General features: G+C 34.4%; 1 protein-coding gene and 1 long non-coding RNA gene across 2 annotated transcripts in view; one reads left to right on the top strand and one right to left on the bottom strand.

Moving 5' to 3' along the window:
• LOC131531955 (uncharacterized) overlaps nt 1-4,757 on the top strand; it is a 5,194-nt gene extending 437 nt beyond the window's left edge. The window contains exon 3 of the long non-coding RNA XR_009268818.1: nt 4,636-4,757. This is a non-coding gene — a long non-coding RNA (uncharacterized LOC131531955). The remainder of the gene's footprint in view (nt 1-4,635) is intronic.
• On the bottom strand, nt 642-15,176 carry elovl4b (ELOVL fatty acid elongase 4b). Its single transcript, XM_058763180.1, has 7 exons — nt 14,834-15,176; nt 11,475-11,565; nt 11,198-11,385; nt 9,832-9,912; nt 8,770-8,941; nt 6,553-6,680; nt 642-5,402 (listed from the first exon to the last, which is right to left on the bottom strand). The coding sequence occupies exons 2-7, from the start codon at nt 11,539-11,541 to the stop codon at nt 5,136-5,138; spliced, it is 903 nt and encodes a 300-aa protein (XP_058619163.1). The 5' UTR covers nt 11,542-11,565; nt 14,834-15,176; the 3' UTR covers nt 642-5,135.

The following is a 15,176-nucleotide window of genomic DNA, read 5'->3' as shown; positions in this document are numbered from 1 at the left end:
CTCCCAACAGGCCAGTAGTCAGGCTACACTAGAAAATATTTTATGTACCTCTGCAGTGAATCTTGTGAATGTTTTTTTTTTTTATTATTATTATTTTTTTTTACTGCGAATGTAATTACACTTTAATTTTAGTACACTACAAATATATTTAGATCATGTACTGTTTTTTTTTTTTTGCCTTCTCAATTTCTCAGGGATAGCTTGGTTAACTAGAACCAGAGTCTTAATGGCTCTGACTAGAACTAAAACCAAAAAACAAATCTTGTTACTTTTATTTTAAATAAAATAAAATTTTAATAAAACTTATACTCAGTATATTTCAGCTAGGCAACATTTTCATTTAGTTTAACATGATGTATTAAAATAAATAAAAATGAATAAAAAAAGCACATTTAAAAAAATATAATGTTCATGTTCAAAAATATAAAATGTTTTTTTTTTTTTTATAAAATATGTTAAAAACAAACAAACTAGTATTTCAATGAAACTAAAATAACAGTCTTGGTCTGTATTTAAACAAGTCCTTCAGATATTAAAAACCATCACTTTGATAAAATGCTCCAAATTATACTGAATTGTAACTGTAGATGTTATAATGAATCACAAAGTGTATCTCAGGTCATTGGCACTGATATCAGTCTGTAATTCTGCCTGTGAACACTAGAGAGCGGTGTCTGTCTGTGTACTTCAACAGGAAATAATCTGATAAATAAAATAAATTACTTATCCTATTACATCAAAATAAGATATGGGGGTTATAGATTTAGATGTAAATTAGTCCAATATCTATCCATCCTTCTGCACACTGCATGCTATTTCCTGCAGCTCAAAAATTCAGATTTAGTGCACCATTTAGAAGTGCATTAGCGTTGAATTTGCATTATTGTGTACAAACACAGCCCATGATAGGTGGCTTTTTGTATGGATACAGAGAAGAGTTAATTATCTCAGGGAGTGTTTATAGAGTATATTATCAGAGGAACAGGTTGAGAGAAAGGTGAAACCACTTTCTGTTAATAGGGCCAGTGGAAATCTCTGGCCTGTTTGCAATCCTCTTACTGACGAACATCCTTGATCAGACACATGGAGAGAGAGAGAGAGAGAGAGAGAGAGAAATTGTAGAATGGGTTTGGAGAGCAAGAATTTGAAAATGGTAGCTAGTATGAGTAAACAATTTCTTTAAGGTACTAGATTAACTACTACAGTTTAGTCTCAGTGACATAGTTTCAGTTTGGCTATACCATGTCAAAATAATAATCACTTACTCACAGTATCTTACCAGAATTTACACGTTTTTTCTCTTCCTTTGAAGTATTTTTTAAGCTTCGGAATCAGACAGTTTAGACTGTCCTATTGAAGATAACAGTGAAAATAATAAAGCAATAACGCATTGTTTAAAGAAACTGCTTTAGATCAAAGATTGTATATTGTGCTAACATATGAAAAATCGTTATGACCACAGCTGTGGCCATTTACATTTGTCATTTAAATATTAAAATGCGTAATATATATATACAATTTTTTTAATTTTTTTTAAATAATTTGATTGGTTTGTTTGTAGCTGGACAAAAAAACAAACATGATTTTAAGGATATAGGCTACAAAGACTTTAACACTTTATACAAATTAGACATTTTAAAGAGTAAAAAGTATGGTGGTTTGGAAATGTAATTAAGAGATCTAGTTTTTGATTTTACTAGTAGTCAAATATAAAATTCCCAAAAACATTAAGTACATTTTCTCTATTTAGAGCAGCATTTATTTATTTTTTTTCCCCTGCATAATGGACATTTATTTATTTATTTTTATTTGGCATACTATATAAAACATTTCTCGCTTATTGTGGATATTGCTATTGTCACATGTAAAGTCATATTTAATGTATCCATCTGGTCTATTTAATAGTTTTAGTCTGATACCAGTGTAAGTTTCCCCCACTGTGACCTGAATAACGCTACAAACTCTGACGTGGATATAAGCTCTTTTACGGTGAAAGCCAATTTACAGCCTGATTAGTCCAGATCTGTCTGCCCAACCCCTCAAAGCTCTGGCCTGGGAGCTCCATTGTGGACGGAGGACACTTAATTAAAGGTCCAGGAAGGAGAGAGATGAAGGCAGAGGGTCTGTGAACTGCTAAAATAGGTGGTCAGACATAGGACTGTCATCCTCTTCTCATATTAAAGTCCTGATGTGAACTATGTCATGGATGGTTGCAAGAGAAGAGCTAAGGTGTTAAGTGTTTAGGGTGTTGGAATGTGGTTGCTAGGTGTTCTGGGTGGTTTCTTTATTGGCTGAAGTCATTCCAATCACTTCGAAAGAGGACAGAACATCTTTCCTAAAAGCTGCTTGATTTGAGGTGTCATTGATGTCTGTAGCTGAAGTCTAAAGACCAAAGAACAATAACTATATTAGCATCCACACCAACTCACAATAACATCTGTTGATCATGAGCATGCGCTGCAGTTGTGTCGCCTGTTCTTCAAAATACTCCAGTTCATTAATATTGGAGTGATTCTGATTGGCTGTCAATGTTCTGGTCATCAGCTGGAAAAAAAACTTCATTTTGAAATCAAATTATATTGTTCCTCTGTGTCATTATAATTATGGAATTGAAGTAATTATTAAAACATTACAGTTATCGTTATAGTTATCATCCTTGGTGTCAATCGCCCATAATACTTAAAATTTAAGTATGAACTACAGTTACAGTATGGAAGCCCATTTCCTCCATGGAATAAAAAATAAATAAAAAAAATAATAATTGCAACTTTATCTTGCAATCCTAAAATAAAAAATAAAATAAAATTTTTTATTGATTAATTTATTTATTTCAGATTCAATTTTTTTTCCAAATTCTGGGGGGTAAAAAAATCAAAATTGTGAGATGTAAACTCAGAATTGTGAGATTCAAACTCGCAATTGCAAGAAAAAAAAAAAAAAAAAAAACAGAATTAAGCAATTCAGTGCATTTCAATGACGTGACGTGGCCAAGTTACCCATACTCGGAATTTGTGCTCTGCATTTAACCCATCCTAAGTGCACACACACAGCAGTGAACACACATACACACCATGAACACACATCCGGAGCAGTGAGCAGCAATGCTGCAGCGCCCGAGGAGTAGTTGGGGGTTCGGTGCCTTGCTCAAGGGCACCTCAGTCGTGGTATTGAAGGTGGAAGAGTGCACTGTACATTCACTCCCCCCACCTACAATTCCTGACTCGAAGGAATTGAACCTTTGGGTTACAAGTCTGACTCTCTAACCATTAGGCCACGACTGCACTCAAAAAAAATAAAAAATAAATAAAAAATAAAAATTAAATTAAATTAAATTAAATTAAATTAAATTAAATTAAATTAAATTAAATTAAATTAAATTAAATTTAAATAAATTAAATTAAATTTAAATAAATAAATAAATAAATAAATAAATAAATAAATAAATAAATAAATAAATAAATAAATAAATAATAATTAATTACTTTTTACAAATTAAATGTGATGGCAGGAACACACCAAAAAAAAAAAAAAAGAAAAAAAAAGGAAGTGTGATATATAAACTCAGAATTCAGGGGAAAAGTTAGAATTGTTGTGATTGTAAACTTGGAATTGCAAAAACAATAAAAAAATAAAATGTCTTATGAAGTTTACGAATTGTGAAAAAAGTCCAAATTCTGAGTTATCTCACAATTCTGACATTTTTCCTCAGAATTTACATTTTTAAATTGTTTTATTCCATGGCAGAAACAGACTTCCACAGTAATGCTTGAATTAGCAAAGCAAAACACAAGAAAAAGAGAGAGAGTCATTTGTAACTAATTAGCAAATTCATACATGAAAGAGTGAGGGAAGACATACAATGAGGTTGACATCCTGTTTATTTCATTCAGTTCTGTATAAACTGATATAGTTGTTAACTATAAGTGGAACATTGACATTTGTAAGAATCTGTTGTACACAATGTACAGATCACAAACACAGCTTCCTGTGTGAATTCAAGAGTGTCATACAGGAAATATATAGCCATTTTCAAACATCTTTTGCCTACCTTCTTTTTTTTTTTTTTTTCCAATCGTCGGATTCTATTAACACAGGAACTTTTTTCATAATAGGGAACAAAAAGCAAAATTAGTGTGACTGTAATGTAATATAACTTGCAAAAACTTAATAAAAAGCTACATGCACAAAGCAATAGAGAGGAGTACCTGAACAGACATTAAGGACACAAGTGTGTGTGTGTGTGTGTGTGTGTTTGTATGCGGTGCATGTGTCTAATTTTACATGTGGAACAAAAACATGTGAAACTACCTGAGTATATATCCATGACACCATCATTACTGCATGCAAATCTCAGGAACTTGTTTTGCACAGGAAATGAAATAAAAACAGTGACATTATCTAATGCAAGAGTATAAACCCACCAAACGTACAGTGATTTTCTTTGGTAGAACTGTGTTGCCATTTTAGTAATCGCCTATTTGTTATAATGTTCACCTGAGCCCTTAAACACTACTGTTTCACTACAAATCAAACAGACAATAATAATAAAATGTTGGATTATCCTCATGTTTTACGGAAGTGATTCAGACTTGCATCTCGAATGACTCTTTCTCCATATCATTTGTTTTGTTAAAGGGCTCAGTCTTTCAGGATTCAACAGTGTGAAGAAAGCTGGCTGCCATCGAGACCAGAGGAAGGACATGTGAAGCGTCCAGCTGAACCATTTATGCAAGAATCTTTCATCAGCTGTTTATTCGAAATAAAAACATTCAAGAGAATTAGCTTTCTGTTTATGTGAAAAAGCATGTGATTTTGTGAAAAAAACCCCCGTTCAGAACTGACTATTCCCCCCAAATAATAACTAAACGCCTCAAAGTAGTTTGCTCTTTTCATCCGGTAAACCAAATATAACATTTTGTATTATAAAACTGTCACAAGTAGCCTAAACAGCTCGAAGGAGATGATTGAGGAAGTGATGTCACACAGGACTGGATGCATTGGAAATACAATCAGCAAAGTTGACAAAAAAAAGACCAATTTTGTTTTCACAATTACCAAACAGTCTGTAGCAGTTGAGACATGGGTATTTTTGAAGCCCATGAGACCCAGTGTTTCACTTCCTGTCTTGTTTCTTTTTAATCATGCTTTCCTTTTCCTTTCTTCTGTTTCTTTCCATTTTCCGTGACCTCCGATGTCTTGCTGGTGCCATTGGAGATGCCGTTCACGGCAGGTTTGGCTGACTTGAGGCGTGGCTGGCGGCGGTATGTCTGGTAGTAGAAATTGGCAAACAGGATGATGAACGTAACAGCGTAGCCAATCAAAGCCCACTGCATCCAGGCCGGGAATGGGCAGCCCGTGTAGAGAGAATGAGTGGCGTGGCCAATGGTGACGTGGAACTGGATCTAAACACAAGCAAATCGGTTTGTAACAGAAATCCACAACTTCTTTGATTGCTTAAAGTATTCTAGAAGAATTTAAAGATCAGATAATGTCGCAAAATGACAATTTTGCTCAAAAAGAAACATTCTGTTAGGTTGATGCTGTTTTACCTACCTCAGTGGTTTAAACGCAATCATTCACTGTATTCAACCGATTGTAATTATTTGCTAAATAATTTCTGCAAGATCTGCTTTAAATCAATGTATTGATTCTTAATCATTTTCAGAAATATGTTAAAGATGCAACTGCAACTGGAAGTACTATGAATATTGTAGTGGACTTTTGACAAATATACACCAGACTGTACATTGTACATGAATGATTAATAGTGTTATTATAAATAATAGTAATTATAACTGATTACATTGTTCGATCATTACGTGGAAATTTCAAAGTCCCAGTGCATTTTTAAATCCCTACTCAGCTTTAATACCTTATTAAACTAGATTTACTATTGAAAATGTAATTTTTTTTTTTTTTATGAAATCGTGTTTCCGCCATGATTTAAAAAAAAGTTAATTGTGACTCTATCTATATAATTCTGATTTGTTTTCTCAGAATTACTAAATATAAACTCAAATGTGAGATATAAACCAGCAATTCTGAGAAAAAAGTCATAATTGCAAAGTATAAACTCAAAATACTGTGAGATATAACCTCGCAATTGCAAGAAAAAAGTTGTGATAAAAAGTCGCAATTACCTTTTCATTTTTTATCCCATATTGAAAAAACAGAATTGTAAGATCTAAACTCAGAAGTCTGTGAAAAAAGTCAGAATGCCGACATAAACTTAGAATTGTGAAAAGTAAATTTTGAATTGTGAGGAAAAAAAGTCTGAATTCATTTTATCATTCAGTTTATATCTTGAGATAAAAAGTCGCAATTACCTTTTATATATTTTTTTTTATTCCATGGTGGAAACAACAACAACATAAAAAGCTGAATTTCAAGAAACCAATCCAAATTGTGAAATATAAACTCAGAATTGCAAGGGACACAATGTCATTTTTTTTTTTTTTCATAGAAATGTGTACCTTGAGCTAAGTGAACAAATAAGCAACCCATATCAGTTTGGTAGATTTTTAAGAGTGAGGAGTGTTTTTTTTTTTTTACCATCTGAATAATAGTGAGGTATTTCTTCCACCACAGGTACTTCTGGATCTTTGGTCCAAACGCTGCCAAGCCGTAGTAGCCGTACATCAGCACATGAATGCCTGAATTAATCGTAGCGCCAAAGAAAGCTGCGAAGATGGAAGGAGATTTAATTGGATGTAACATCAAAAAATATGTTGGTCCAACAAAATATTGATTCAGGTCTAGGATTGTTAAAGAATGGTATGATCAATTGCACTGTTTTATGGAAATTAATTTTCTTGTATAAACAGTCACATTCATGTGGAAATTTTTCAAAAGACACAGAAATCCCTTTTGCTCAAGTTTCATGAATGAAGCAAATTGCTTCAACATGCCATTCGGTTCAAGCTTTATTGCTTAAGTGAACACCATTAAACATCAAGCACTGAATATGAAATGTTCTGGATGTGTCACCAACATTTGTTGAGACACAAGATTACAACATCCAGTCATCTCAAAGCAGTCCTCCACCCATTTCAAATCATTAACCTTTGTTCACCCTTTCCTCCTTATTAACCTTCTGACCATCTGTATACCCCTCCAAACACATTCCACATCCCCCTAAGCTCTCCTAACCTTTCCTCCCCTTTCCTCAAATCTCCCCATCCTTCTTCTGTTTTTGGGTCTGATCTTGTTCAAGCCTCAAAATGTACAACAATTATAAAGTGGAGAAGTTCTTGACAATGGTTCACAACCTTTATCATTTCAGATGATCCACCTTATTGGACTACAACTTAATTTCCTCACACTGGTGTTAATGCAACATACTGTATGAGCAAAATGAGAAATGCACATAAAATTCATAAAATGTGACCCTGGACCACAAAACCAGTCTTAAGTAACACGGGTATAATTGTAGCAATAGCCAAAAATACATTGTATGGGTCAAAATGATTTTTGCCAAAAATCATTAGAATATTAAGTAAAGATCATGTTCCATGAAGATATTTTGTAAATTTCTTATTGTAAATATATTAAAACTTAATTTTCGATTAGTAATATGCATTGCTAAGAACTTCATTAGGACAACTTTAAAGGCGATTTTCTCAATATTTAGATTTTTTTGCACCCTCAGATTCCAGATTTTCAAATAGTTGTATATCAGCCAAATATTGCCCTATCCTATAGCTTTCAGATGATGAATGAATCTCAATTTTGAAAAATTGACCCTTATGACTGGTTTTGTGGTACAGGGTCACAAATGTATACTTTGATTGCAAATTAAAGGGATTGTTCACCCAAACATGAAAACTGTCATCATTTTCTCAAACTTAAATTGTTCCAAACCTGTACGAGTTTCTTTCTTCTGTTAAACACGAAAGAAGATATTTTGAAAAACGTTAGTAACCAAACAGTTGTTGGTTCCCATTGACTTGACAAAACATGTACAGGGACCAGAAACCCACTTTCAAATGATGGCAGAATTTTCATTTTTGGGTGAACTACCCCTTTAAATAGCTTTGGATAAAAGCATGAAAAACACAAAAACATGACATCCAAATGATAAATGGTTCATAAAGGGACTTTATATTGTCTTTGTTCTATTATAAAATATTTGTTGGCCTCATTCTACATTTAGGCTTAATATATAGGCTAATAAGGCTGATGATAATCGGGGCTACTTTTTGAGCAATGTTGCTTGGGCACTTTCCCATTGAGAATGGGTAACAAATTTCTATCTGGATACTTTAGATCGGTCATGGGCCCTGTGTCTCACCTGGTTGCCCACTGACGGCAACATTAACTAAAGTTGCCAGGCAACATTGCTCAAAAAGTTGCCTTAGGTTAGCATTAGGACTTCAGGCTTTGGCTTAGGCTTTGGCGTTTTGGCCTAGTTTGACAACAATAGAAGTAATTTAGCTATTTAGGTATCTTTAGGTCTGCTAAATCTGTGTGTGTGCGCACGTTTTTGTGACAAATGAGGACATAAATTTGTATAATGACAAGGGTATGACAGGTATTACAAGGAAAGGTGGCTTTTCAGGACATGACCCCATGTCCCCACTTTTCAAAACTCTTATAAATCACACAGAAGTGTATTGAAAATCTGAAATAGCACAAAGTTTCCTGTAAGGTGTAGGGTTGGTGTAGGGCAATAGCACATATAGTTTGTACAGTATAAAAACCATTACACCAATGGGATGTCCCCACTTTTCACAAAAACAAACGTGTGTGTGTGTGTGTGTGAGTACTCACACTGTCCGCCAGGAACCCACTTGATGCCGATCCACCACAGGATGAACATTGTGCAGTGGTGATAGACGTGCAGGAAGCTGACCTGATTAAACTTCTTCCTCATGATGAAGAACACTGTGTCCAGAAACTCCACCCCCTTAGAGATGTAGTACCACCATAGCGCTGACGCTATCTGCAGAAACACCACCGGTATCAGTGACGATACGCATTTCTGTCTTTCTGTCATTCAATCTATCATCCTATTGTTTCTGTCATTTTATTTTGTTTGCTCTTTCTTTCTTTCTTTCTTTTTTCCTTACATTCATCCATCCATCCATCAGTCTGTCATCCAGTTTATCATTTGTTCTGTCATTTTATCTATTAATTCTTTTGTTTTGTCTCTCTGTTTTTCTTTCATTCCATCCATCCAACTGTCTGTCATTCGATCTATTGTTTGTTCTTGTAGTTTTATCTATTGTTTCTGTCATTTTGTTTGTTTCTTTCTTTCTTTCACAGTGCTGGACTGGTAACCAAATTGTTGTAAGTATAAAAATAAATGTGTGTGATCTGTCAGCTCCCATAACCACTTAAGCCTTGATAACCTAAGCTTTGCTGAAGTCACTTTAGATAAAGCTATACAATTATCCATTGCAATTAATGTGCCATTTAGGTATATTTGCAGCAAGAGCCATCAGAATGGAGGCGTGGCCTACAGGTGGGGAGACTCCTGACTTCATCTCTGTCCTCACGTCACCAGGGAAACCAAGCTTGCCAATGAGGGTGACGATGCATGCCAAGACAACAGCACGAGGAAACTCTAACCGACGTCAGTGAAAGCGAATCCAGGGATTCTGCATTCCGGCCTCCTGATTACAGTTAAGCCTGGCTCTCACAGAGCTCTACTCAACTTTCTCCCTGTTCCTTACAGCTGTAAAATACCCTCTGAGTGCTACAAGATCATGGCTTCAGTCTGGAGTTTTTGATTGGTTAGTCTGTGCATAATTGACTTTATATAAAAACAATAGCAGTCTATGGTATGTCTTTTAAGTAAACATGTTTAAGGGAAAACAGTGTATTTCTTACCCTGACTTCATTAACATCATTGGAATAGTTCACGGGCTGGCAGAGGTAGCTGTATCCGGCCGCTCTGGAGCCCAGGAGCAGCTAGAGGCAAAAACACATTGTTCATTATTTTTATTATGATTAATTGCTCACGGAAAGGTTAATGGTCACAAAAGGTTAATATGCCACAGTTTATTCCTTATGCTTTGGCAAAACATAATCTGCACATTTATGACCCTTCATAGCATTTTTTGTTTGTTTGTTTTGCATGCAAGAGTTCCACTTGCGAAACAAGCAACAAACTGTCCGTGTCAGAAGTCAAATATGTCACAATCTTTTTTTGAACCAGTGATCTTGTGCCAAACATCTGTGACCTGTCTGCGGTCTGTCTGTGATACAATATTGCACATGTTGGGCTGAAATCACTGCTATTTTGCTTTTTTTTATTTTTTGTTTTTTTCGCACAGTGAGCACTTCAACCATGAATAAATAAAAACCTGATAATGCTAAAATAGTATTGAATATCAGGCAGGATTATTGCATTTGTGGAAAGTTGACAAGTCCTCCAGTTAATTAATATTATTTTATATTAGATTTTGAACAATATATATATATATATATATATATATATATATATATATATATATATATATATATATATATATATATATTATCAAATATTTGAATGTGTGTGTATGTGTGATATATATATATATATATATATACACGCATATACATAGTGGCCTCAACAAGAATTGTTGCATGGAAGTATTACTTCAGTGCTTTTTCCTCTGGTTCTCCTGTATACAGATATTTAAACATCCCTAAAACAAGATAAATATACTCGCAAAAGGGAAATTATATTACACATATAATATACATATATTATATATATATATATATATATATATATATATATATATACATATACATACATACACATTTTCCATGCAAAATCTTATACTGTTATATTTTTGTATTTATTATTTTATATTGTTATATTTAGAACAGTATTTTATCATTATTTTTAACAAATAAATAATTTGAAATATTTGTAAATTTTATATATATATATATATATATATATATATAAAAATCTAAAATCATATTCTTAAAACAAGACACAACAATTTTGCCAATAAAGCAAAAGAAAAATGATTTCATTAAAAGAACATAATTGAAAATATGTTATCTAAAATGGACAAATATAATTTCCGTTTTGCGAGTATATTTATCTTGTTTTAGGGATGTTTAAATATCTGTATACAGGAGAACCAGAGGAAAAAGCACTGAAGGTAATACTTCCATGCAACAATTCTTGTTGAGGCCACCATAAATGTGCTTGGTCCTACTAGATTCAAATGGATTGACAAGGAGATCAGCAGACCTCTTTGCAGATGTAGAAGTTAAGCAGCACCATGCTGAAGTTGTACACAATGAGGGTTTTTCTGAGCTGAAAAGGCTCCCGGTTCTGCATGTAAAGGGGTCCGACCCAGAGGAAGAGCAGGTAGAGAACACTGATCCCCAGGGTGGGGAGCGGAGATGACATCATCGGCCATTCCTCCACGCGCTTATCTGAGATTTAAACACACAAAACCCAATTAGATTCAGAATATTTAGCTTTTCTTAAAAATATAAAAATACATATGCAAAAACATTCTCACCTGCTATGGTAAGGCTCCATTTATAAAACTCTACAGAGTCATTCATAAAGTGAATGACTGTCTCCATGGCTCTAGTTCTAAGATGATTATCCTGTGAAGGAAACAGAATAGAAGCATTTTTAAAGCGCTCGTCTTAGTCTTTCCCTTGCGCAATATGAAAACAATTCCTTTAGGACAGTCGGTCTGACAATACGAAGATCATTTCACAAGACTGTAAATATTAGATTTTGATTGCTCATCACATTGTGCCACATAAATGTGATGTAATAAGATTCTGTTACACAATAACTGAGCTAAAATGTAGGATGTAGGTAACAGCATGCTAAAAATGTGTCATTTTGTGGTGTTTTCCAGATTTATTGTGCCAAAAGGCAAACCCAAAAACAGTGACAGATGTGTACTTGTATTACTGAGTGTCACTATTTTAAATCAGCAACTAAACCACATTCCACACCTGAGTGCCAGGTAAGCAGAATTAATATAAGTCACAGTCCACCAATGTCATTACATAATCAGCTCGTCTTCCACAGCCTTGCTGACACCTGTGCATTATTTAGCGGGCCTATCGTTTTGCACTGAGACAAACGGAAGGAAAACAGGACAGCTGTATACGGTCGCAAATTTATCACACAAGCAAAAGTGTAAAATTCACAAGCAAAGCAGGGAGAGAATAAGCTTTACTAAAAATACTTGGGGTTACATCAGGTTAAACTTGATTGAAATCTTTAAGAGCTTTGTGGAAGAAAGTAGTCATCCAAATGAAGCAAAGTATGCTTATGCATATATGTAGTGTTCCAAAAAAATAAAAATAAAATGTCTCATTATCATTGCATTAGATAGAACATATTAAACCAAGTGTCTTTATCTGTGCTGAAATACTGCAGGATCTTATTCTCTTCAGGTTTTTCATCATTTTTTGCTCAATATCTTTGAATCAGCTGGTGTTTTGGTGATTTTTAAGTGGATCTTTAAGGTCGGTTTCCTCAAATTTAGACATTTGTCCTAGCAGAGTTCCTACAGATGTAATGTATTCATCACAAATGAACTGTATGAGGCACAAACCACAAACAAATTGTCAGTATAGGGGAGACCGGGGCTAGTTGTCACAATAACTATAAGCTTTTGAGTCCAGTTGCACAAGTATATGTGTGCTCAGTGTTTGGTTATAGCGAAAAACTCTTAAATTGGGATTTTTAAAAAATGAGTCTGTCTTCCAAACTAAAATTCCAACATCATAATTTTGTTAAATTTAATAGGTGTACATAATAAAAAAACACTAAAATGCATTCCTATAAGAGTTCACTATATAATGAAGGCAGATTTTAACTGAAGATTGAACTGTGTTCTCAGGACAAGAGTATTTTTTCAGGTTGATTCAGGCCATCACATTTATATTGAGACAAGTTGCCACATGTTTTATGCTGCTGTTGTAGGTTTTTTATGCAATTTATCAATTGCAATTTCTGTTGACCAAAACGTTGGTTTGGTATTTTCATGTTTTTGCATTTCCTAATTGTTTCACAGCTAAAAGGTTAATAATTGGCTGTTTAGTGGCAGTCTGTACCCCATATAGTGTGACAACATGCCCCACTATTGTGTATTGTTTTTCTGGACAGTAACATTGGAAATGTATAATAGATTTTTATTTATTTTTTAATCCTAAAACTAAGGTTTGTGCATATAGAATTTGACAAAAATAAACCCCACATATCATTAGCCCTGGTTTACTAATACACTTTCAGAAAAAAGGTACAAAAGCTGTCACCTTTTAAAAGGTACACATTTGTACCTTGTTTGCCCCTAAATGGTGCATATATGTACTTAAAAAGTACATATCAGTAACTTAACAATACATATTTGTACTTTTCAAAAAGGTACTGTCCCAGTGGCGGATTTTGTCTCTCTTTTTTTTGTAAGAAGGTATGTTGTTTTATCATTTAAACCCTAACAAACTACTTTGTTGCTGGTAGTACGTACTACTACACTGTAAAAAAAAAAAAAAAGTTGAGCCAACTTAAAATTTTAAGGCAACAAACTTCAGCAGATTTTTGAGTTTTCTCAACTTGTTGTTTTAAGTTTATACAACAAAAATGTGAGAATCTCCCACAAAAACAAGTTGAGCAAACTCAAAAATCTGCTGAAGCTGGTAAAAAATGTTTTTTTTAAGTTCGCTCAACTTTTTACAGTGTACTACTACTACTACTACTACTTGTTTTCTTTAATCTTAATATCTTACTTAGTTTGGTATTTTGTATCTTATGCAATGACATTCAGATAATTTGACGTTTAGATCAAGTCTGCAAATATGTTTTGAGGCCACTTAACATGCAAGGGTGGCATAAATGATTCTGCACTATAAAACGGAAGAGATGTAGCGGTTAAAATAAACATGTCGGCGTGCAGTGCAAAGTTCCTGTGCGTTCCCGCTGAAGACAAAAGCCTCCGTGCGCGTGTGTCAGCAGGTTTCACCAGCATTTGTCAGTCAGGCTTTAATTCCTTTTGATCTACGAGCTTAAAGTGTAAGTACAAATGCCCATCGACCCACATCTGAGGCCGCAGCACTCAGAGGGATGATCGCCATGAAGGTTATCACCACCAGATGCTCCAACTACAAGCGACCGAGGTCTAAAACTTTCCGAGAAACTAAGAAAGTTGCAACTGAACAGTCAATTGTTATGAGCAAGCAAACTGAGCAAGAATAAAAGGAATATGCACAGAATAAAATCAAAAGTTAGTCAAATAACCTACTATGGAAAATCAACTGGTCACTGTCAAATATTTTTTTTAATTTTTTTTTTTATTTGCATTTATGCAACACATTAACATTTTTCTTATCTGTGATGTTGGTGCTGCTATCACCATGCTCTACTGTTTATTAATATATTATTAATAAATAATATATTGTTTATTAATCTGAATGCATTAGGTTAAATCAACCATTTCTGCCAACAATGCGTTTCCATGTTTACTACGTTACTTTTGAGACTAATGTTTCTTTTCAGGTTCCTCAGATCAGTACATTGGGTTCTGGGTTCTTTAAAAGCATTAGTACACGATGGTTTACTAAAGAACTAATAAAAAGCTATGTGTGCATCTTTCAAATATTCGCCTATTATTTATATCAAGCTCTAAAACCTTTATTTTAAACCTGCAGACAAACTTAAACGCTTTCAACAAGTGCTACAGAATAATTCCGGTAGGGAACATGACTAATCTCCATTAAAGCGATTTAACTGGATCTGACATTTTGCAGTAAACTGTCATTTGCATTGAAATGCACGCACATTTCCAAGCCAAATAGGTGTAGATTGAAGTCTGGTACCGATGCTGAAAAACACTCTTGACACACACAGTCTTACCTTGCGAGCGCGTGCCTATGCCGACATCAGGTGCGGTGCAGCCCAGATAAAATATGAGAGTGAATAAATGTCTGGATTTAAATCTACAGTGTGCGTTTAAACACATCAACCCCGCCGGTTTGGCAATAATAACGCGAAGGCAAACTGAATATAACTAACGGGACTGGAGCATACGAAGCAAACGCATCTGATCAGAGTGTCTGACACTGACTGGACACCGGTCCGTCGGGCACTGAGCATGCGCAGTCGCGCCATGTGGGGCTCGTGCCGGTGCGCTCGGATAACTCCTTTGTTTAGGCGTTAAAACGCCAATCTTATCCGGCGGGTGTCAACAGACGCATGA

This window comes from Onychostoma macrolepis, chromosome 23 (genome assembly GCF_012432095.1).
Source record: "Onychostoma macrolepis isolate SWU-2019 chromosome 23, ASM1243209v1, whole genome shotgun sequence".
Taxonomy (NCBI): domain Eukaryota; kingdom Metazoa; phylum Chordata; class Actinopteri; order Cypriniformes; family Cyprinidae; genus Onychostoma; species Onychostoma macrolepis.
The sequence above is the reverse complement of the archived record's forward strand: the minus strand, read 5'-3'. Positions and strand labels throughout refer to the sequence as shown.

Bases quoted from the DNA above. Each gene is read 5' to 3' on its own strand.
- elovl4b (XM_058763180.1), bottom strand. From the start codon at position 11,541: ATGGAGACAGTCATTCACTTTATGAATGACTCTGTAGAGTTTTATAAA. The intron at 9,913-11,197 runs GTCTGCTGATCT...TTTTGCCTCTAG, and splicing joins ACTTCTACATCTGCAAAGAG to CTGCTCCTGGGCTCCAGAGC. The intron at 5,403-6,552 runs GTAAAAAAAAAA...GCTTGTGTTTAG, and splicing joins ACCTCACTATTATTCAGATG to ATCCAGTTCCACGTCACCAT.